At 39.8% G+C, this 23258-nt stretch overlaps 1 protein-coding gene across 2 annotated transcripts; it reads left to right on the forward strand.

Annotated features, from left to right (window-relative positions):
• The first annotated feature begins 676 nt into the window (after positions 1-676).
• disp2 (dispatched RND transporter family member 2) lies at positions 677-23245 on the forward strand. 2 transcript variants are annotated; one of them, XM_081603190.1, is made up of 10 exons: positions 677-1401; positions 7532-7670; positions 8663-8928; positions 9587-9616; positions 9728-9851; positions 10575-10732; positions 12753-12877; positions 14596-14693; positions 15843-16001; positions 16923-23245. In XM_081603190.1, the coding sequence occupies exons 1-10, from the start codon at positions 1307-1309 to the stop codon at positions 20169-20171; spliced, it is 4443 nt and encodes a 1480-aa protein (XP_081459316.1). In that variant the 5' UTR covers positions 677-1306; the 3' UTR covers positions 20172-23245. The 2 variants fall into 2 exon arrangements, with proteins under 2 accessions (XP_081459316.1, XP_008398232.2); XM_008400010.3 differs by having other exon boundaries at positions 680-1401; positions 10617-10732.
• The last annotated feature ends 13 nt before the right edge of the window (positions 23246-23258 follow it).

The raw sequence follows: 23258 nt of genomic DNA on the forward strand, positions 1-23258 counted from the left end.
ATGTCGTGTTTACATTAACAGTAAACAAAAATTCATAAAGGAATTAAGGCTTGAAAACATCAGTTTCTGTGTAATTATTGTATATATTATCCAAAGTACTTTCAAATGAGGAAAAGGAAAATATGAGGGATTCATTATGATACAGTACATAAACCTCAAATGCCTGGAAAATCTGACGTTGAAACAATTTACAACAAAGATTTAATGTAAAAAAAACTTAATTTTATGGTTTTATTTTGACAGGATACTTTTATCTTCTAGATTTGTCATTTTAATAAAAATGTTGGGGGAAAAAAATCAAGAAAACATTGAAATAAAAACACTATTTGCCTTTTTGTCCCAGAAATCACCTTCCTCAGATCTTAAAGCTCCCGACTCGTTCAGTCTGTCAGATCCAAATGTTGCTTGTTGCATCTTTCTCCTTTTCTTTCTTCCTTCCTTGTTTTCTATCTTTTGTTTTTTACTCCCTTTCATTGTTTTCTTTCTCCTTTTCTTCTTTCTTCCTTGTTTTCTATATTTCGTTTGTTTTTTCTTCCTTTGTTTGTTTTCGTTCTGTTTTCTTCTCTTTCTTGTTTTCTATATTTCGTTCTATTTTGTTCTTTCTCTTTAGTGTTTTCTTTCTTTTCTTCCTGTCGTTCTTTCTTACTTTCTTTCAGAATCTAAATGTTTCTTAGAGTGAAAATTCGGATGTTATGATGTATATTTATTAGAAAAAAGTTTAAAAATAAAAATCTATCCATCTGTGACTTCATTTTTGTAAATGAGGCTTGAATTGGACCAAACCTGATCCTTAAATATGAAACTTCTGGACCTGTTTGTTGTTATTAAAGTTGCTTTGTTCTGATTCCTGAATTACATCATTACATTTATTTGTTTGAAAACAAACTGCGGGTTTCACCTCATTAGTTTCCCTCTGGTCTGATGAGAGTTTATTTTTTATATCTTTTTAGCAGGAAGTCCCGGTCCAGTTGTTCAGACTGAGCACCAGAGCCGGTGCTGCCTGTTAATAACTAAGCGGCACCTGCAGGATGCCGCCCGTCTCCGGGCTCTTCAGCCCCGCACCGGATTGGACAGCGACCGCGCCACGTCAGCAGCATCAGCGCGGCTCAGCCAATCAGAGCGCAGCAGGTTAACGCAAACATCCCTGATGCTGCTGCTGTGTAGTAGCAACCCCAGAAACAAGCACTGCTGGTCTGATCCGCGTGGATTCACTCCACGAAGATTAAAGCAGATCAATTGAGCCGATTTAAAATGTCCCCGCGGTGATTGTGACCTTTTAATAGGCGCTGATTGAATCGGGAGGAAGATGGAGGCTCGATCGATTATTGGAGAAAGTACTGATGCGATAGTGGTGGATGATTCTCCGACTGAAGAGAAGGAGATTCAGCAGACTGCCCAGAGGTGGGTTTCTATTTTCTGGATGGGAAACTGACATAAATCCGCATTTGGGTTTAATTAATGAAAAAGTCGCAATGAGTGATTATTTCACCTGCTGGAAGATCACATAAATCAGCTGTTTGCACCAAAACTGTGACTACGTGCATTTTAAAGAACATCTGCATGTTCTTTATTGTGGCAGGTCAAATGATCTGCATTAAATTAGGACAAACCTCCGGGCTGCCATTTGTAACGCTTACAGCAATGTTTTAGTTTATTTAGCCTGTCAGAGAAAATTTTTTTCATTTTTTAAAAACTAATATTTCACTGTGTTCTTCCTAATTTAATAAATGTCAACGTTACAAACTAAATATTTAATTCAAAAACTACATTTAACTTACAAACTAAATGTTTTGCTTTTGAATTAAATATTAAATTAGGAACTAAATGTTTAGTTTGTGAGTGAGCTAAATATTTAGTTCCCAACTAAATGATTAAGTCCAAGCTAAATATTTAATTTTCAAACTAAATATTTTGAAATATTAGTTTTCAAACTAAAGCTTCCTAACTAAATGTTTGAATTAAAAGCTAAATATTTAGCTAACAAACTAAATATTTAGCTTTTAATTCAAACATTTAGTTGGTAAATATTTACTTCCCAAGTAAATGTTTAATTTAAGAGCTAAATATTTACCTTCCTAAATAAACATTTGATTCATGAGCTAAATATTTAGTTTTACTACTAAATAAAACTAAATATTTAGTTTTTAGCAAATATTTAGCTGTAAAACTAAATATTTAGCTTCCTATCTACATATTTAACTCATGAACTAAATGTTTAGTTTACAAACTAAATATTTAGTTGGAAAATATTTAGTTTGCAAGCTAAATATTTAGTACCAAGTGGTTTTAAGTCCAAGCAAAACATGTAGTTCCCTAAGTATTTAATTCAAACTGAATATTTAGTTTGAAAAATCAATATTTAGCTTTTAAGCTAAACAATTAGTTGGAAACTAAATATTTTAGTCTGTAAGCTAATAACCATTTACTTCCAAACTAAATACTAAAGTCTAGTCAAAATTTCAATTTTCCTAACTAATTATTTAGCTTCCTTCCTAAATGTTTAATTCACAAGCTATCTATTGAGTTTGAAACTAAATATTTGTAAATGCTTAGTTTGAAAACTAATTATTCAGTTCTCTAAATATATTTATCCTTTAAATACTTAATTAGAAAGCGAAATACTTAGCTTTCTAATTGAGTATTTAGTCTGGGAATCTGACATTTATGAATAACGTGAAATTTGACTTTGAAAAAATGAACATTTTTATCTCTGATAGTGTAATAATTAAAATTATTTCTGTAAATGTTTTATTGTGTAACTTTACAAATGCCCACCCAACGTTAGGATCTGTCAGGACCCAGACAGATCCTGATCACTTTGATAGATCCTGACAGATTCTGACCACTTTGAGAGATCCTGACAGATCCTGATCACTTTGATAGATCCTGACAGATTCTGACCACTTTGATAGATCCTGACAGATCCTGATCACTTTGAGAGATCCTGACAGATTCTGACCACTTTGAGAGATCCTGACAGATCCTGATCACTTTGATAGATCCTGACAGATTCTGACCACTTTGATAGATCCTGACAGATCCTGATCACTTTGAGAGATCCTGACAGATTCTGACCACTTTGATAGATCCTGACAGATCCTGATCACTTTGGTAGATCCTGACAGATCCTGATCACTTTGATAGATCCTGACAGATCCTGATCACTTTGATAGATCCTGACAGATTCGGACCACTTTGATAGATCCTGATCACTTTGGTAGATCCTGACAGATCCTGATCACTTTGATAGATCCTGACAGATTCTGACCACTTTGATAGATCCTGACAGATCCTGATCACTTTGATAGATCCTGACAGATTCTGACCACTTTGATAGATCCTGACAGATCCTGATCACTTTGATAGATCCTGATCACTTTGATAGAACCTGACAGATCCTGATCACTTTGGTAGATCCTGACAGATCCTGATCACTTTGGTAGATCCTGACAGATCCTGATCACTTTGATAGATCCTGATCACTTTGATAGATCCTGATCACTTTGCCCTGTTTTTGCGTTTAAGAGACTGAGCTAACATAAAACTGTTGTCAGAAATCAGTTCTGTTTCTTTCTCCTGCTGTTCGGATTACAGATGTCGACCCGTCACTCATTTTGATCCCCAGCAGCTTTTCTACTTTGCTGGAAAACATCAGACAGTGAGACTGGAGAAAACATGGAGCTAAACTCAGCAGCATCCGTCACTATGAGAAGAACGCCGCCTGTTCTTCTTCTCTGACATGCAAAATGCTGAGTCTCCAAGTCACTTCAGGTCGAGTCCCAACAGACCGGATTTCTATAGGAATCAGAAGTCAGTATTTGGATTGACAGATTGAGAGTTTACTGCATGAGGAAATATGTTGTTTCAGGAGAATGTGAACATTAGGCAGGGCTGGTCAAAGCTTTTTTGGGGCCCAGAGCAGATTTTATTGGGGGCCCATCATACTGACATTTCAACACCAGATGCTTCATCGATCCAAAGCTACTCTGTGTGCGCAACACATTTACTATTGTTAGTGTGGTGGGATGGTGTTCCACCCTCTCCCACTCCGTGCACCGGGCACCGTTGATTGGTGGGCGGGGCGAATGCTTTTATCGTTGGGCTGGCCGCTGCAGGGTGCGTGCGTCTTTGTTTCTCCCACTGTTGCTACGGTCGGCGGCTACATGTCGGCTTGTGGGTTTGGTCGACTCGTCTGCGATCGTAAGTGGCAGTTTTGCTATCCGTGGCTGAGATCATGGTTGGTTTTTGGGTGCTACACCTGTCGTGCGTTTCTGCAGTGTTGCTCTGATGGCGTTGCCGGCTGCAGCTGGGGGTTGCTGTGGCGTGCGGCTTCCGTCTGGTCCTCACTTGCTGACCCACTTCCTCCTGGGTTAGGCTGTGTTTCCACCCCTGGGTAAGCTACCTGCTATTTAGCTTTTGATTTCTTTTATCTGTATCCACCGTTAATGGGTTTTCTGTTTCAAGCAACTGATTGTTCGGAGCTGCAGCGCTTTGGACGCTCTGCTGTCTTGTCTTGTCGTTGTTTTGGCCGCTCTCAACTAAACCCGTTGCGGATTGGGCCGGCTCTGTGGGCGGGGCGTTACTTCTCTGGCTCCATAGAAGGGCATTTGGAAGTGGATGACAACAATTTGTTCCTTTGCTTTTAGTTTTGTTTTGTGATTGAAGTTACTAATTTATTTTCTTTTTGGTTTGATTTACTAATTTCTTTGGCATGTTTTATTTCCTTTGGAATAATTGATCTTGTCTCCCCTTTTTTTCCCTTATGTGTTTCTTTTGTTCCAGGGACCGAGTAGTGGGCCTGAAGCCTCGTTTTTAAAAAGAATTGTTTAATAAAGTATTGTGCACTGTTACATCTGTGTTCGGGTGCATCTTGTTACTTTTAAAAAGATCTCCACCTGCTGGTCACATTAGCAATGTTAGCAACACGGGAAAATGTCTATCAGTGAAATAATCTGCCAGTGGAACCTGAATGTTTTGAATGTTTCCTCTGAATTTCTTCTGATTTTTCTCAGAATTCTGACTCTTAAATTTAAACTTTTTTTTGTCACAATTCTGACATTTTTTTCAGAATTCTGACCTTTTCGTCACAATTCTGACTTTTCTAAATTCAGAATTATTTGTTATAATTCTCACTTTTTTCTCAAAATTCTGATTTTTTTCATCAGAATTCTAACTCTTGTCAGAATTCTGTCTTTTTTTTATTTTTTTGTCAGAATTATCACTTTTTTCTCAAAATTCCACTTTGTTGAATATGAACTTTCTTGTCACAATTCTGACTTTTCTTGGAATTCAACCTTAAATCCTGAATTTTCCATCAGAATTCAGATTTTTTTCTTAGAATTCAGAATTTTTAGAATTTTGATTTCCTCAGTATTCTGACAAATTTATAACATTCTTGATGAAAGATGCCTGCACTTTCTCCCACTCTCCTCGTAGCGGAAGACGATGAACGGATGAGACTGCAAGTCGCTACGCAGACATGCTAACTGAAACTGGATCATTTTTCTCATCAGAGCTCCATAAACTAAACCATTGCTGCTGATTTTGGTTTCCTCTTGGGACTTTTAACAGGTTGAAGAAACAACCAGAATCAAAGCCAGCGATGTGATCTGCAGGAAACGCGTGTTTAGCTTGTGGTCATTCTGTTGAGCTCAGATTTTCAGCCCCACAAAGTTTTTCCACTGTGTCTGTTTTTAATGTATTCAGTGCAGAAGGTGTGGAGCAGCAGTGGGAAGTCATTTCAGATGCAGATTCCCACAGCAGCTTCATACGAGCCACACTGACGTCAAAGTTTTAGACACAGTCCTGTGTGGATCAGTTTTTGTAATTTCTCAGAAATATGAATTAATTATGTAAATTGCGGCTCTGTTAGTTAGACACCTTATTCACGATTTGTGTATATTCTGTGTCTAAATAGTAATAAAATGCTTTATGAAAGGTACTACTGTATATTTTGGTTTACATTCCCATCACGGTTTTATTTTTAGCACACAAAAACACAGAAATCTTCAGGTTTACTGTATTTTTTACCTCATCTGAGCCCCTTACTGCTCGATGCAGTGAGGTCAGCCGGGTTTCGCTGGCTCCCGCTAATGCCATGGTTACGAGACGACAAGACTGGCTGCGTCCAGACTGCTGGAAAAACAAACAACGCAGACCCTTCACAGAGAACAGCCATTACGCAGCAGCTTGGAGCTGTTTATGAGTAAATTATGCAACGTTTCAGTTTGGAGCCGAGCTGTGCAGGGGCTGAGCAGGAGCAGGTCGGATACGTTGTTCTGTTGCACGTGTAGGTTTGAACAATTGTGGATTGAGTAGAAACGGCGTTTTCTATGGAGTTAAGCTTTTTAAGTGTTGGAAAAGTACAGGGCGACAAACATTTTCAGGGTGTTTTCACGCCTGATTGTCCAGGAGACTTTTGCTACATTTGTTACATTTTCAGCTTCTGCGGTTTCTTCACACTGCAATGTGTCAAACGAACAAAATCCTTTGAAAAACCTGTTCCCATCCTCCCCTCTGGGGGGCACTGCACCAAGAACTACTGAAGGAAGCAACAAGAAAACCTCTGAAGAAGACATGAGCGCAACTTCCTTCCTCATAAAACATAAACAAACATGGAGTGGCCTCTGATTTTAGCTGTTGTAGGATTTCTATTTGGGAAAAGACCACAAGACATTTGTCCCGCTAACGCTAAACCTGTGCGTTTGTTTTGGTTGTATTTACCCAGAATGCCCTGCGCTGTAACCCACTTCCTGCTTTTGGAGTGGTCTCCAGTTGATGTTCACATAAACACTTGAGAGTTCACTTAAAACGAACAGAGACGGAGGGTTTTAGGCGGACCAGTTTGCTTTCAGCTGTCAAAATAACACGCTAAATATTAAACGCAGGCACGATGCGTAAAAGAAGGAACGCTTTGCAACCGATTGTCAACATTATGACAGCTAGAGAAGGTCAGGAAAAAGTTTTAATTAAAAGAAAAGATGGGTAGGTAGAGGGAAGTAGGTCAGTTATGCTAGCTTGACTATGACAACCTTAACATGTGGATGTGCTGTGGAATTCGGCGTGTTTCCAATATAAGGCGACCTAAAAACCAACTCTCTGAAGGATCAGTAGCAGGTATTGAAATTAGCTAATCAATCACCACTGGTGTTCAGACGATCACTTATTAATAATCACAAAATAAACATCAGGCTTTTTGCAGTATTTGAAAAATATTTCCGTGAAACTCCAGGGCTCTCCTGACAGCAATTAGCCCTGATTGTGTTTTTCGTCAAACCCCTCACCCTGAAGATACGACATCATGATGCGATCCAGCTTTACCATCAACCATCTTCTCCTCTTTATTTGGCCAACATACAACCTGAAGCTACAAAGTGTTTCTGAAACCATTTCTTGCCTCATTCTTGCTGCTGAGTTGTGCGTTTTTACTCTGAATCTAAGAGGAAAAGGTCATTGCTTCTGCTACCATCCCTTCATTTCCAGGTACATCGTGTTGTTGCGGTTACACGCCTTTATTTGTCTCTTTGCTCAGTTGCATCCCGGTGGTTTCTCTGTGCCCCCCTGACGGCTCCGTCGAGGCCCAGCTGACTGTCATCCCCTCTGCAGAGGAGCTGTGTGACAGCTGCAGCAGCCTGGGAAAACCCTCCTCCTCCTTCCAGCTCTACCATCAGGTGCGTCTGTGTGTCTCTACCTGCAGCACCGCGTTCAGCAACACCTGCTATATTTAGAAAATACTCCCAAACGGCCATTGTTTTATTCAAATTTATGCAATAACATCTTCTTAAATGTCTTGGTTCAAATATACGCAGATGATGCTGTTATTTATACACATGGAAAAACACAATTCAAGTAGCGATGAAATTGCACAGTATACACTGCAAAAATACAACATATTACCAAGTAATTTTGGTCTATTTTCTAGTACAAATATCTTATCTCACTTGAAATAAGACAAAATTAACTTGCAAATATCTTTTTAGCAAGTTATAAGAGATTGTTTTAAGTAAATAATGCCTCGATATTGAAGAAAAACTTCAGGTGAAATAATCTGCCAGTGGATTTTATAAATTTAAATGTCTTGTTCCACTTGCGGGAATTATTGACTTAAAACACAAGTCATTAAAACAATTATTGACTTAAAACAAGCTCCTGTTTCTTGCTAAAAATTAGTTTTATTAGCAAATTATTTCACTTATGACACTAAAAATGTCTTGTTATTGTAATAGTACTTTTTCAGGAATTATTTACTTAAATAAGCTCATATTTTTTTGCCTACATGTTACAAGTTAGTTTTGTCTTATTTCAAGTGAACTAAGATATTTTCACTAGAAACTAGACCAAAAATACTTGGTAAGATTTTGTATGTTTGCAGTTTTCTTGGACTTTTTATAATAATTGTGAAGTACTTGGCTTTGTTTTGTATTTACTGCTTTATAATGTGTGTAGTTAAGTCACTTTAACTTTGCTTTGTTTAACCTTAATTATATTCATTATCCAAAAACAGATGGAAAAACAGCATTTTGGCTAATTCGAATGCATTTAAAAAATGTTAAAGTGCATATCAGTCCCTACTAAATACGTAGTGCACTTTATCTAACTATCCCTATTTTTTTATTTTTTACTTTGACTAGACCGGTCATAAACTGTGTTACTCTTCCTTAAGGTCCCGCAGCGTCTTCAGACTGGAGCCTGCCATTCGCCGTGCCACCTTAAATGCCCCCACTGCAGCTGTCACGGACCAGTCAAAGCCCGCTGCTGCCAATCGAACGCAGCGTGTCCTCGCGCAGACGGAGGGCTGGCGGTGAAACCCGGACACGGCTGTGGTTCTGCCCAGCAGGCGTCCTGCCACGGGTCGGCCAGGTGCCACTGGCTGCACGGGCCGAACGAGACCAGAACCAAACCGAAGCAGCGCCAGGTGGTGTCAGTAAGGTGGGACAAAATAAAACGCCAAGGCATGTTTCCCAGTAATGAAATATGAGAATGTTTGCCTGATGATTTAATGCTGGCGGACAGATTTTGTTAGATTATTTAAGGCTGAAATGATTAATTGGATTAAGAATCGATTATTGTAATAATCCTTAACGAATTTAGTAATTTAATCATTAACTAGAATATAAGGAATCATGAAAAGATAAATAGCTGAAAGAACCAATTCAGAGCAGTAATTAAGGCAATTTGTACAAAAAAAATATAAGATTTGTAAAAAACTATTTCTACCCAGAACATCTCAAGTGCCCGAGTTTTAGCTTCACACAATTCAAAGTCTGTAAAAAAAGAAACATTAAGCACTTTTTAACATACTATTATTAAATGCTTTGTTAAAACTACACTATATTGATGTTAAGTTGATTAAAACAGTTGAAGTTTTAAAATGTTGATGTTATACAAATGTTTTCTGGCTGCAGATGCTTCCTTTGCAACAAACGATCAAACATTCACTAACGAATAAAAAATTCTCATTAGTGAATAAATCTTCCAGTGGAATTGGTATTTTTTATGTCAATATTATAATTCAAATGTTAGACAAGTAGATAATTTCTGTCATAATTATGTTCTGTTATTAATATTGTATTTTAATTGTTTACAGGACTGGAGGATTTTACTTCATCATTAGAAAGTGAGCATTAAATCCCAGTGTTGGATTCGTCATTCCTTATTTTTCTTCTCGTATTTTTAAATATTTATTTTGACTGCTGTGTAGTTTCTCATTTCATTTCCGTTTTTGCAGGTATTCCCAGCTGTTGGTGGACCGACCGTTACTGGTGCTGCTGGTTTGTGCCGTCCTGCTGCTGGGACTGTCACTGGCTGGACTCTTCATCGGGTCTCTGCCAGACTTCTCCGATCCGCTTCTGGTGAGTGAATGAGACGCGCAGAGTCAGCAGGATTTGCCGTTAAAATCTCACCTCAACGCATCTGGAGCGATGAGGTGATTTAAGGTGCTTTCACACCTCAAATCAAACCTGCAGCAGAAACGTCTGGTGATTTTTAATGATGTTTCCAGGCAGTTCAGACTCACGTTTAAGGTATCCTGCTCAGATAGTGAACACTAATTGATACTGAAAGTAAAATGTGAGCAAATTAACAAAAACATTAAGTACGCAGCACTCTGAGCGCAAAAATGTACTTTTAGGAGTATTTTTACTGCGCTGTACTTACTTTTACTTGAGTGAAATTTCTGGATTTTCTACCCACTGAATGAAAAACAAACATGTTTTAACCAGGCACAGACACACCTGCAGTTTTTATTAAAGTTTTCTAAGTTTTTTATTGAAAGAAACTGATTTGGAAAATTTTCTTTTGCCCGATTTTGCTATTTTTTGTTAGTTGTATGAATTATCATTTTTGTCCTTAAAATACTAACATTTCCACCTAACTTTACATTTTGGTCCATCTGATGTAATTTTTAAAATATTAAATGATTGATAATTTACACTCAGTTCTTGTGTAAACTTTTTACCAAATACTTTTTACTCCTGAGTAATTTCTTTCACAGCTACTTTTTACTTTAGTAGACATATGTTGAAGTGGTGCTACTCTAACTTGAGTAAAGGTTTTGTGTACTCTGCCCTCTGCAGCGTCTTTTCCTCTTTCTGAATCATTTGCTCCGAACGTCTCAGGGTTTCCAGCCGCGGGGAACGTACATCGGCGTTCGGCTGTCCAGCTTGTCCAGGCTGCAGCAGGAAACCGGCCCGGGAAAAACTCTTTCTGCTGAGCCACAGCAGCTCAGCAAGAGGTCAGCCGAGAGCCAGAGCATAAGGAGAAGTTTCTGCAAACCATTCGGCTGGATATTTTAACCGGCAGAGTTTCTTTTAACCGTTTGGTTGAGGTCAAGGCCATTGCAGATGCTAAATGTTAGCCTGATTCATCTAGTCCAAAACTAGCAAACTTCTCTCAGGTGGAAGAAAATTGGTTTGGATTAGGTAAGAATCTTGGCCTGTCACAATAACAAATGTTTCTAGATGATAAATTCTCCCAGAATTTGTTGCGATAAACAATAATATTGTTGTTTTGACACCATTTTCAAACAATCTAATGGAAATAGCATAATTATGCAAGAACACATTCTTAAAGATAGACTTCAAAATCTAACACAGGAAAACTTTTCTAACAGTTATCACCACACACAATAACTCTATGAAGAATTTGAATTAATATGAGTAGCAACATTTAATTTCCCAAAAAAGTATTTTTGAATTGAATTGATTAACAATTAATCGATAAGCATCCATTTTCTTAAAAACCTGAGTTTTCTCTTATTTTAAGAGGGTCAACCATGTTTGCACAACATATTTGCCTGAATTTGTTCATATTATGCTGACTAAAAAAAATAATTTTAACATTATTTTGCGTCGGCTATTTTAATTGCTGAATAAACAGAAAATTCAGGTTTTCTCTCATTTATAAACAAATTTATATATTTAACAAAAAACAGGAACCTCTCGAGTTTCTGAATAGAAAAGTAAAAGATGAAAACAATAAAATGTGAAACACGTAATTCCTCGTGAAGAGAGAGATGTTTATACAGAAATAGTCTGTGGTTGCTTTCGAAAGAAAGCTAAAACTTTTCTCCATGAAGTGTATTAACTCACCACCGCCATCAAAATCAACCGTGCTTATTGGCGCCATGATTCTTCCGTCATGTCTAACTTTAGGAACTTGTCGAGTGTTTATATTTCGAAACATAACCGCATAAAGTACATTTTAATCCCACTACGGAATCCGTATGGACCGTTTCTTTTGGAATGGCCCGCCGCCATCTTTGTTTCTATTTCGCTTGAAGATGACCAGCGGGGCCCTCTGCTGGATGGCGGCTAAACTACAACACTAAATGAAAGAAGGCGTAAGCTGACGTTATTAGTCATTCAATTGGATCTAATTTTAATCTATTAAACCATTAGGCGTAAAGTGGATTAATTGTTCGTCTCTCTATTTCAAAAACAACCAGGAATGGTCAAAGCTTAACTGAAAACATCTGGAATACCAGTGCTACTGTCCTGTGAAGCAGGTTAATCACCATTTTGGTTAAACCACATGGTCAGAGGAGAAAAAGATTACTTTGGCTGGCAAGAAATGACAAGAAATATGTTTGGAGAAGTCAAAGTGAGGTTTTCAGTCCTTAATTCCAACTGCCAAGCTCAGCGGTGGCAGCTTAATGCTCTGGGCTGTTTTACTGCCAGATAAGCTGATGAATTGCAAAAAGTGGACGGAACAATGAAAATAGAGATTTAACTGTTGGTTCTGCTTTATCAACAGGACAATGACCCTCAAACAAACTGTGTTTAGGATAATTAAATCAGGTGTGATGGAAATTTATGGACTAATGTCGGTGCCAAGACTTTAAAATTATATGAAACACACATCCAAACTTTTTTGGACTGATATTAAGCTTCAAACAATAAGCCAACCAATTTAAATGAACTTTGGCAGTTCTGCCAATGAAAGTGGTCAAATATCCAGCAGGAGTGAAGCCAGAAGCTTTAAATGTCGAGCATGTGTAAATAATTTTGGCCCTGTGAGGATTTCATAAAAATCCACAATAAATTACAACTGGTGTGATCAATTCTTGTTTATAAAGTTAATTGCAGTTGCTTGTTGTGATTATTCCACCATGAAACAATTAAACCCTCCAGGTCAAAACTAATGAGTTGCTTTTCCCTGTAATGGCTGTACATTAATTCAGAATTGATTATTCATAAAATTAAAGTATAATGTATTTACATTTGTAATAGCAGACGTGTTTCCTGACATTCCAGCTTTGCCAAGGCCGGCGCTGTCAGCAGAGACAGTCATGGCAGTCAGCTCGCCTCCAGAGGTCGTCGTATTAAGAGGATGCTGGCCGCTGACTTTTCTCTGGACACTTTCCTCTGTGATGCTCCAGGTGAGGAAGTCCTGAACCACCCAGTTCTTTAATTAAAGGGCAGATATTATTCAAAATTCACATTTCGCATGTTTTTATAATTTCATTTGTGTTTCTGCTACTTCTAAAAATAGCCGAAGCCCTTAAAAGAAAAGACCAAGATGTTCTTTGGCAATAAGTTAATGTTTTACATGTCTAGAAAATGGGCCGCGTCAAAAACCTCCTGATTGCACAATCACACTGCACTGTTACCTAGCAACCGCAGTGGAGTTCCACCTGTCACCTAGCAACCCAATAAGAACTCCATCATATTTGCTCAGCTCGTTTTACCATTGTACAATGGCTGCTGGATTTTGTTGTTGACTTACTATTCAGAAATCACTTGCTGCATTCTTGTTGGTTGTGCAGGAGGCCCCGTTTCTGCTTTTCAAAGATATACATTTTTATAATTGTGCATCTGTTTGCTGCCATTTTCATATGTGAGTGTAAACATTAAGTTGGCGGCGTTGCCAGATGAACTTATTTAGATTTAAAGTGACAAGACGCCTTATAGCAGCTCATTCTGGGGAACTCATAAAAGTTAGAAATCACCAGGCTAAAGTCTCATTAAGAATGATTTAGTGATGAAGATATTTTGTACAGACGAGGGGTGTCCAAACTTTTTGCCAAAATTGTTGACTCAAAAGTAGTAGAGGGCCAATAAAAAGAAAAAAAAACGAACTAAAACTAAGCAACTAAAGCAGCCCGATTCTTATTGAAGATCCAGAACTTGGAAGGGATTTTTATGACAGCCATAACTTCAGGGCAGATGTAGGGAAATAAAAAAACGAGTAAATAAAAACTCAGGAATGTGATTAGCAAATTTTCTAGAACATTTTTGACATTTGAAATTTATAAATTTCCAATTTTTGGGGGGAAAATTTCTGATATTAAACTAATTATTTTTTTCTTTCTATCAAATTTACTTTTTTCAATAATGAGAACAGGATCTGGGTCACTTTCTTTCAAAACGTTTGCAATATTTAGTTAAGTTTAACAAAGAATAACAGCTGAATTGAGTGCAACAAAGTTGGCTCTCAGTAAAAGTCTCTTAGTTTAACCTTTTGTTAAAACTTGCTTTTAAAAACATGAATACTTTGTGTTGTACTTTACATTTTCTTGTGTAAGAAAAGAATGTTGGCAACAATTTTGACCTCGAATACAAATTAAAACCCTCCATTTTTAAGAGTTGTAGTTGGGCGCCGCTCAAAATGAGGGCCCACAAATGGGCCCCCGGGCCGCACTTTGGACCCCGCTGGCGTTTCCTAATCTGTTCAAGGAAACATCACAGGTCATCTTTAAACCAGACAAAAACCTGCTATACCTTGGACTAGAAATACGTAAAAGATCCCCGACTACATCATGCATCATGAAAATACCAAGTTTTGTGATGTGGTTTGGTAGTTCAGAAGAAGCCGTTTTATATGTGGCTTCATGTGGAAAGCCAATTTCTGTTAAAGGTTTAACTTTTATGTTTTTAATGAAACACAGAAATCTCTCTCAGTAGATTTATTAGCCTGATTTTTGTTTGGCACAAAATGTGTTGATTGCCGTCTTTCATCTCCATCGTATCATACATCAGTGTAATTCACAAGCTTTTCTTTTTTTTTAAACCCACTTTGATGTTTGCTAACCATCCTGGAATCACATGATTCACCGCCGGTCATCTCGCCTGCCGCCATCTGCTTCTCTCTGTGCAGGCGAGCGCTACGCCCAGCTGGTGTTTCGATCCGAAAACTCCGCCAGTCTCTGGAGCCTGAAGGCCATCCACGCCATGTGTGAGATGGAGCAGTCCAGGGTTAGCTCTCTCCTCGCGTTTAGACACCAACCTCTATCAAAGTCACTTTTTATCTGTTGGACAGTCTTGACTGTAATCTGTTGAGCCTTTGCACGTGATGTAATGTAACGCTCTTCAGAACCCCGCCCGCTCCGCCATGATGGACGCTAAAAACAATCAGTGCGCTCCAATAAACGGACATAGGTGGTTCAATATCGCTCTTATTTAGTTGTTTTCACTTTAAAAATGGTCATGGGATGCTGCACGGCCATGGGTGAATACCTAATTTATCATTTTATAATAACTTTTAATGAGTAACGATATGGCAGCAGTGAGTCATAATAACTGAGATTAACGACGGACTGCTTCGTGTAATCGCGGATTTGCAGCCAACACTTTCTACAGAGTAAGAAGATTAACGTTCACATGATTAGAACGGTGATATCCAAAATCCATTATGGAGAAGGTGTCTAACCGTTGGTAACCATGGAAACAGTGCCGCACCGTCATGTAACCTAGCATGTATGGGGGAAAAAACTGGTTAGCATCTCGTCTTTTGTACGTTTATTATCGCTCGTTACGACTAATCACACTCCTCAAGGGGGGCGTTTTTAAATCGCAATTCCAAATCTCAGACATTGCAACCAGACCACACCAGCCCACACTTCAAGTTCGCGACAAGGCGCCACGTGGTGAAGTCATGTGACGTCTTTTTCGCGCAGGTCCAGCCGCTTTTATCTGCAAGAGGGTGTGGGAACCTCATTAAGGCTTATTCGGTGGAAAGGGAAACCCCGTTTATGACATAGTGATATAAATCATGTGGTGTGAATTCACGGAAAGTCGGTAATTTGATCAACATGTCAAAGGAAGAGGTGCGTCGGTTTCTAAGCTAGCTACTGCCCTCTATGAGCCCAGATCAGGTGTGTTATGTTCACAGACGAGTAAAAAAATTGGCAAAAACAACTTTGGAAAGCAATTTCAGTCGCTCTGTTCAAAACTTCCGACGTCCATCATGATTGAGTGACGTAGCTGCAAATGGTCGACATTTTAAGCCGCTCTACAGTAGATCTGCTCTACCGAATCTCATGGGAGATTAATTTCTTGTCTGTGAATTAGTTTCAGAAGCGGGCATGAGTTCAGAAACCTTGTTTTGTTCTCCTTGTGAATCAGATTCGGTCCCAGGCTCAGTTCCAGGACCTGTGCCAGCAGCCTGAGAGCGGGGAAGCGGAGGGAGCGCCGAGGAGCGGCTGCTGTCCAAGCTGGTCCTTGGGGAACTACTTGGCGGTTCTCTCCAATGCCTCCTGCTGCCTCAGCCTTACCTCACAACAGGCACTGTAGCTTTATGTTATCAACTCCCAGCTCATTAGATCTCACCATAATGTTGCATGCTGCAGTTGTTTGGATTGGCAAATTGAGAAGGTCCGTTATGGATTTTCCATGAAAGTCTGAATGGAGTTTGGAGTCTAGTTCCTGCTAAATTGTGCCAGATTCCAGTGTTTTATCAGGAATCGTTTATGTCAGGCTCTAGTTAACAACTTTTATCATTGCCAAGGGAGTTTTTTTTTCAGTGCTAGACTTTTATTTTTACAACTCTAACCAAGGAGTTGGAGCTGAGCTATTTTATATTGTTGCCCAAAAGGAACTGAAACTGAAATTTTACTTTTTCCAGATGTAAACTGAAACTAAATATCTCAGATTGTCAGACAAATTGTAATCTTTGATAAAAAAACAACTTTATTTAATACAAAATGTAGTTCGGATGTTATGATTTTTTAAAATTAAGTTTAAGAAGCTAGTATTTTTGCCTTGTTTTTAGTGCAAATATCTTATTACACTTGAAATAAGACAGAACTAACTTGCAAGCAACTTTTTAGCACAATAAAGGAGCTTGTTTTAAGTAAATAATTTCTTAATATTGATCTAAAAGTACTAGTTCCATTGGCCATTTAGTTCAGTTATTACAAGATAAATTTCCCATCTTTCGAGTTAAATAATCTGCCAATTGGACAAGTACTTTTAGATCAATGTTAAGAAATCTCCTATTTCTTGCCGAAAAGTTACTTATAAGTTAGCTTTGTCTTACTTGAGATATTTGCACTAGAAACTAGACGAAAATACTTGGTAAAATTGAGTGTTTTTGCAGTGCAGCTCACTCATGCAGATATCTACAGTATGAAAGCTTTCATCTGGATAAACACCTAGAGTTCATGTTCCTTGGTCTCATTTTCTGATATCCTTCTGCCACACCAGGTCTCAGAGTCTTTGAACCTTCTCCGGAAATGTGCTCCATCCTACCACCGAGGAGATCTGACCTCGGCCTGCGCAGAGAGACTCATGCATGGCGGCTGCTCCTCCGTTCCCTCGCGCTGCAAACAATCCCGCGTTGTGTTCCAGATCCTGCACTTCCTCGTTGACAAAGACTTTCTCGGCCCCCAGACCGTTGAATACCAAATACCGACGCTGAAGTACAGCCTCCTGTTCTTACCCGTCCAGAAAGGAGAGCACATGATGGAGATCTACATGAACAGCCTTGAAGGAAGAGATCTGACGTACAATAACACGACCATAACCGGGATAGACTTTGGTATCAAGAAGACGCTGTTCAGATATTACTTGGTGAGAGATTCGGTGTTCCCGGTCCTCGCTGTTTTATCCCTCTTGTTCACCATGGTTTTATATCTCCAGTCCTTCTTCATTGTAGCATTATCTGTTCTAGCAATCACAGCCTCACTCCTGACCTCGTATTTCTTCTATAAAGTTGCTTTTCACCTGACTTTCTTCCCCATGGTGAACCTGGCAGCAGCTCTGATTCTCTTAGGAAGTTGCTCCAATCAGGTTTTTATCTTTACAGATTTCTGGAATCTGCAGCTAACGCAAAACCCTTCAGCCTCCCTGGAGAAGAGAGTAAACAGAGCCTTACAGGAAATAGGCTATATTATCTTAGCTTCAGGCTTGACCTCCAGTGCAGCTTTTTTCTCTGGTTATCTCAGCAGCATCACAGCAATTAGATGTTTCTCTATTTATCTGGGGACTGCTTCCTTTATCAGCTGTCTGCTGGCGTTAGTGTGGCTGCCGTGCTCTTTCATCTTGCTTGAGCGCTCCAGGAAGGCGCCCGCTGCGTCTGTAGTGGTGCAAACATGGAAGCCCCACTGCTCCAAAAACCTGGGTGGCTTCTGGGAAACGAGTTCCCGTAAGAGGTGCATCTTCAGCATGATGCAGAAGCTGAGAGAACTGAAAAGAGGCCTGTCAGACACCTCAAACCTGCTGTTTCTGAAGATCCTACCCTGTGGGGTTGTGAAGTTTCGCTACATCTGGGTGTGCTGGTTTGCAGTTCTTGCGGCCGGGGGCACGTACATGTCCTGGATTGACCCCGGCATGAGGTTACCGACTCTGGACAGCTGGGTCGCCCAACTGTTCCGCTCCAGCCACCCTTTTGAGAGATACGATGCAGAGTACCGCCACATGTTTATGTTTGAGAGGCAGAGGAATGGGGAGGACAAACCCGTCACTGTTCTGCTCGTTTGGGGCATCAAACCGACTGATAATGGAGATCACTTTAACCCACAGAGTAACGGGTCCCTGGTTTTTGACCCGAGCTTTAACATGAGCAGGCCGGACGCTCAGGTCTGGCTGAGAGATCTGTGTGCAAGGGTCCAGAACCAAAGCTTTTATTCTGCTCCAACACCAGAAAATAAAGATGTCATGACGGATAACGTCTGCCTTGTGGAGCAGCTGGTGCGCTGGGTATCTGTCAGGCGGTGCTCAGGAACCAGTGATGCCCTTCATCTCTGCTGTAGCAACATCCCCTTCCCTTTCCCTCCCAGCGTCTTTGAAAGCTGCCTGAATATGATGCTGGCAGAGAAACACGCCGAGAGCCATGCGCCTCGTAGTGGAGGCCTGTACTTCCTGCCAAACGGCACGGCAGCTGCCCTGGTTCTGGAGTTCCAGACCACCCATCTCTACAGCTTCAACTTTAGCAGAACCAGTGGTTTTTACAGGGAAATCCTGACATGGTTCAACAAAGAAATGTCAGGAGCCCCACAAGGGCTGGAGGACGGCTGGTTCATCAGCCAGCTGTCTCTGTTCGATCTACAACAGTCTCTAAGTTCTGAGACTCTGGTGGTCGCTGGGGTCTCTGTAGCTCTCACGTTTATTCTGCTGCTGCTAACCACCTGGAATATCCCACTTAGCTTATATGCGACTGTTGCTGTAGGAGGAAGTGTGTTCGTCACTGTTGGACTCCTCGTCCTGCTTGAGTGGCAGCTGAGTGGCGTCGAGGCCCTGCTTATATCCTCCGCCGCAGGGCTTTCTGTTGACTTTGTAGCCAACTTTTCCATTTCCTACAGCTTAGCTCCTCATTCGGACAAGATAGGAAAAGTGGCACACTCCACTAAAAGAATGGGATGCCCTGTAGCAATAGTTTCCGGTGCATTTTTCTTCATGGGCATTGTCATGCTACCAGCCACTGCCTTACACTTTAGAAAAATAGGAATTTTCCTGTTTCTGGTGAAATGTGTGGCGTGTGGATTTGCAACCTTCTTTTTTCAGTCCCTGTGCTGCTTTTGCGGGCCACAGAGAAACTGCGGGAGAATCACGCTGCCGTGTTGCTCGGAGGACACAGACGGGGTGCTGACCTCCTGCTCCGAGCCTGGCCCTTCGCCTGCTGCCAACGGGGCTTTTGGCAGATCTAGAGGGAGGCGGAGTTATGACAAAGAGGCAGGTGGTTACCTCTACCCCGACCACCAGCGTCAGCACAGACACAAACAGACCGGAGGAGGAGGTGGTTTGCACAGGGGCGCAGAGCAATACGAGCTGCAACCTCTGGCGTATCGCCTCAGCGACAGCTTCGAAAACAGCACCTGTACCAGCAAGCTGTCCAACCAACCCTCAGTGCTCTCGGATGAAATTGAGTTTTGTGGGGTAGAGGTGAGCAAGAAGGATTTGGATCCGGCCCTTCAAACCTCATCCCCTTACAGAGAAAATACCCTCCGCCAAGCAGGCCAGGTGCAAGAAGATGTAGCTACTGGAAATCTGCTGTGTAAAACCTGCAGGGGTCAATCAGTTGTGGGGAAGCAATGGAGCAATACGTCTTACTCCTCATCATCGAGCATAGAGGAAACCATCATCAGCCACACAATGGAGACCACAGACCAGCAGTCGTTCTGCAAGGATGAAAATACCACAAAGGAGGGTCACAATCAGCACTTCCCATCTCAGAGCTCCTGCGAAGGCCTGGAGGATTCCTGCGAAACATGTCTGAGTGACATTGAGGCAGGGTCTTCAAACCCACAGCAGGACGATGGAGAGACGGCGGCTCAGCTGCAACCAGGACACCTCAACGGCAAGAGAGACACGCTGAGGCTCTCGCTGAAGGAAACAGTTTACGAGACGAAGGACCGCAGCAGCCGCAGTGAAGAAGTGGTCATCTTACCCAACAGCAGGCCGGACCTACCAGATGTCTGGATAAAGCGAGACGGACAGCGGGAGGATGCATGTTGAGCAACACGTTGCTGTGGATTCGCAGTCGTCCAGGACATCTCAATGCTAAGTGCTTGAATTGAAGACATCAGGACTTATTCTCTTGTTTCCTGAAGACATTTCACCGCTCATCTTCTGTTCAGATCGAGGGTTAGGACTTCAAAACTTGCAAAAGGCCAGCTGCGTTTCCATTGACTATATAATTTCGCATACTTAGAATATTTTGAAAAGTTTTGGCGCTAGGATAAGATGTTTTTTTGGCTGTATCTAAATTAGTTACAATAGAAACACGAGTCACATGACCAACAACCGGATGTTGCCACTGGCGTAAACCACAAAGACGATGACAGGAAGTAGTTGAAGAATCGTGATTTTTAATTATCACATGAACAAACTTATTAATTCAATTTCTTATTAAAAGGTGAAATTCTGCTGTTTTGACATTAGCAGATTATGGAGAAAGTTATGGAAACGCAACAGGACCATGAAGGTCTCGAATCCCTGATTCACCTCGAATCAGGGATTCACCTCGAATCCCTGATTCACCTCGATCTCCTACACTGTAAAACATTTAAAGGTGGTTTAACTTCAAAAAGAAAGTCCACCTGCTGCCTTGAAAATGGTTTTGGTTTTAACTCAGAAATTAATCTTCATTAAGTTAATTTAACAACAAGAGATAAATTGTATAAACATTTTTAAAGTTGAGCTGCAATTTATACTAAATAATTATTATATACCAAATATTTGACTTGAAGAGTAGAAAACAGTAGATGCAACTAAATGCAGGTAATACAGTGTGTGAGTTGTTTGGGTCGGGTTATGACTCAACGGTTCATCTACATCTCAAACACTTTTTGGGCAGAAAAGATCTGTGCTTGGAGAAAGAAAAGAAGGAGGAAATCAACAATAAACAGAGAGGATGGCTTCAGGTTTAATCTCTCTGACACCAACCCGTAATCTGAACATTCCTTCAGTAAACCGGAGGAAAAAGTCAATCTGCCTTCTGCTGAAGTACTTACGATGACGTTAAGCAACCTTTTCCGAACACTGTGCATTTATTGCTCTACTTTATAAAACCTATTGTATTTATAGTCAAAAAGTCACCAAACATAAGGAAATATGGGCCAACACTGCGTTTGTTTAATGTCGCTTTAAGGTTGTCTGTCTGTTCCAATGAAGTGGGTCAAATCAAAGCATGACCTTTAACCCCAGAAGAGCGTAACAAACCTTGTTCAGGCACCAGTTGAAATCAAGACTATTGCATGCTTATCACTGAAACCTTGAAAAAAGTCTTTTGTACTACTGAGCCTGAAAACTCTGAATATCTGACATTTCACTGATTCACTTTGTATAATTTTGTTGTTCTTTATTATATTCATGCAAAGTCTTGTTCCACAAATACGCATTTAATACTAACCATTTATTTTCTTTAAAATTTCAAAGTTTGAGCTTCTGGAATACAAAATCCAGCTTCTTTGTAGGAGTGGGTTGGTATAAAACAGCAGAAAAGTGCTAAAAATACTGTTTATTTTCTAAGCTAGCTATTTCCAACTTGTAAATAGCGCCGTCTGTGAGCCGCAACCTGGTGTCACATCACAGACAAATTAGCTCGACTTGATCAAGAAGAAGCAACAAATAAACTGGCAAAAACAACTGAGGAAAACAGTTTCAGTCGCTCTGTTCAGTACTCACAACGTCCATCATGGCGCCTCGAAGGATTTAGTGACGCAAACGGTTAATAAAGGTTTTCGCAGGTATATGGAGCACAGGAGTGCAGCGTTGCTCCTCCCCCACTCATTGCTGCTCACGCTGACTCCAATAAATCCAATACGTTTACTTACAATTAAGATAAATCGGGATATTTTGGAAGTTTGTCCCTCTTATTAAACTAATTCTGGCTCAAAATTACAGTTGGAACGGTAATGTCTGCTAACCAGCTGACTGCAGCCTCTGCAACAGCAGATAGCTTTACTCCTGGTATTACTCTATAAAACATGTGCAATTTTCTGCTCCAAATAAAAGCATTTAGATTATTTTTTGTTTTAAAATTATAGAATTAATTTATTGCTTATATTTTTATGTGAAATTGCAATTCTTACTCAAGATAAACTGACATTGAGCGTCCCTTATGGCCATAGCCTAACAACTTTTAAGAGCATATTTTTTGTACATTGTGGTGTAATTATGCCTTAATTATATGTGTAGCATGTAAGGTTTTCTGGTGATATCCCTAAAGCCATTTATTATTGTTATTAGAAGTCTAAAACAATCCAATGCAATCATTCCTGGAACAATTTACTATAACAAGTGCTCATTGTGCGAAAGTCGATGTTTGTTATCAAGTTGGTGCTTTAACATTTGGAAGTGATTTTTTCCCCTCATATTGTTCAATTTAAATAAAGCTGACAGGTGGTTGGTGTCGAATCAGAAAGCCAGATGTGGGATTTCTGTGAAAGAAACGCTCAGCGGGTCAAACATCTGAGGTTTTTGATCAATAACTGGAAAGAAACAGGAAATTTGGATATCCTGAAGGATTTAAGTATATTTATAAGGGATTATTTGCTCAAACAGATTTGAAATAAACAACGATATTTAAATTTTAAAGAAATCAAAGTATATTTGGACTTTCGGTGAGGAAAATGAGGCTGTAATTTGAATTTATACCAGAGAATTGTCAAATCTTTCATTTTTTGTTGTTTAAACAAACATAAAATATCTATTTTTTATCAATGCAAAACTTTATTGGTGTCGGAAAAGTATTTGTCTTTGTTAGTTTGGGTAAAAAATGTGTTTTGTGTTCCTCTAAATGATATGAAGTGTAAAAACAGAGGCTTTAAAGTGGCTTTGATCGTGGTTCAGCATGAGACCTTGGCAAGACTTTCAGAAAATGTGCCTCTGAGTTGTTAAAGCTTTTGATGCCATAAGTGTGATCAAGATCTTAGAAAGTCTTTGTTCTAGCAGTCAGCAGAATAACCTGCCTTAAACTCAAGAGAACAGTCTGGCTTTTTATTTTGTGGTGGAAAAGACACCTCAGCTGCACCATCATCACCTTTTCACTTATCTGAAATAAAACTTTTCTTTTGATGTTTTCTGCAGACATATTTAATT

This window comes from Poecilia reticulata, chromosome 22, assembly GCF_904066995.2.
Source record: "Poecilia reticulata chromosome 22, P_reticulata-male-v2, whole genome shotgun sequence".
Lineage (NCBI taxonomy): Eukaryota > Metazoa > Chordata > Actinopteri > Cyprinodontiformes > Poeciliidae > Poecilia > Poecilia reticulata.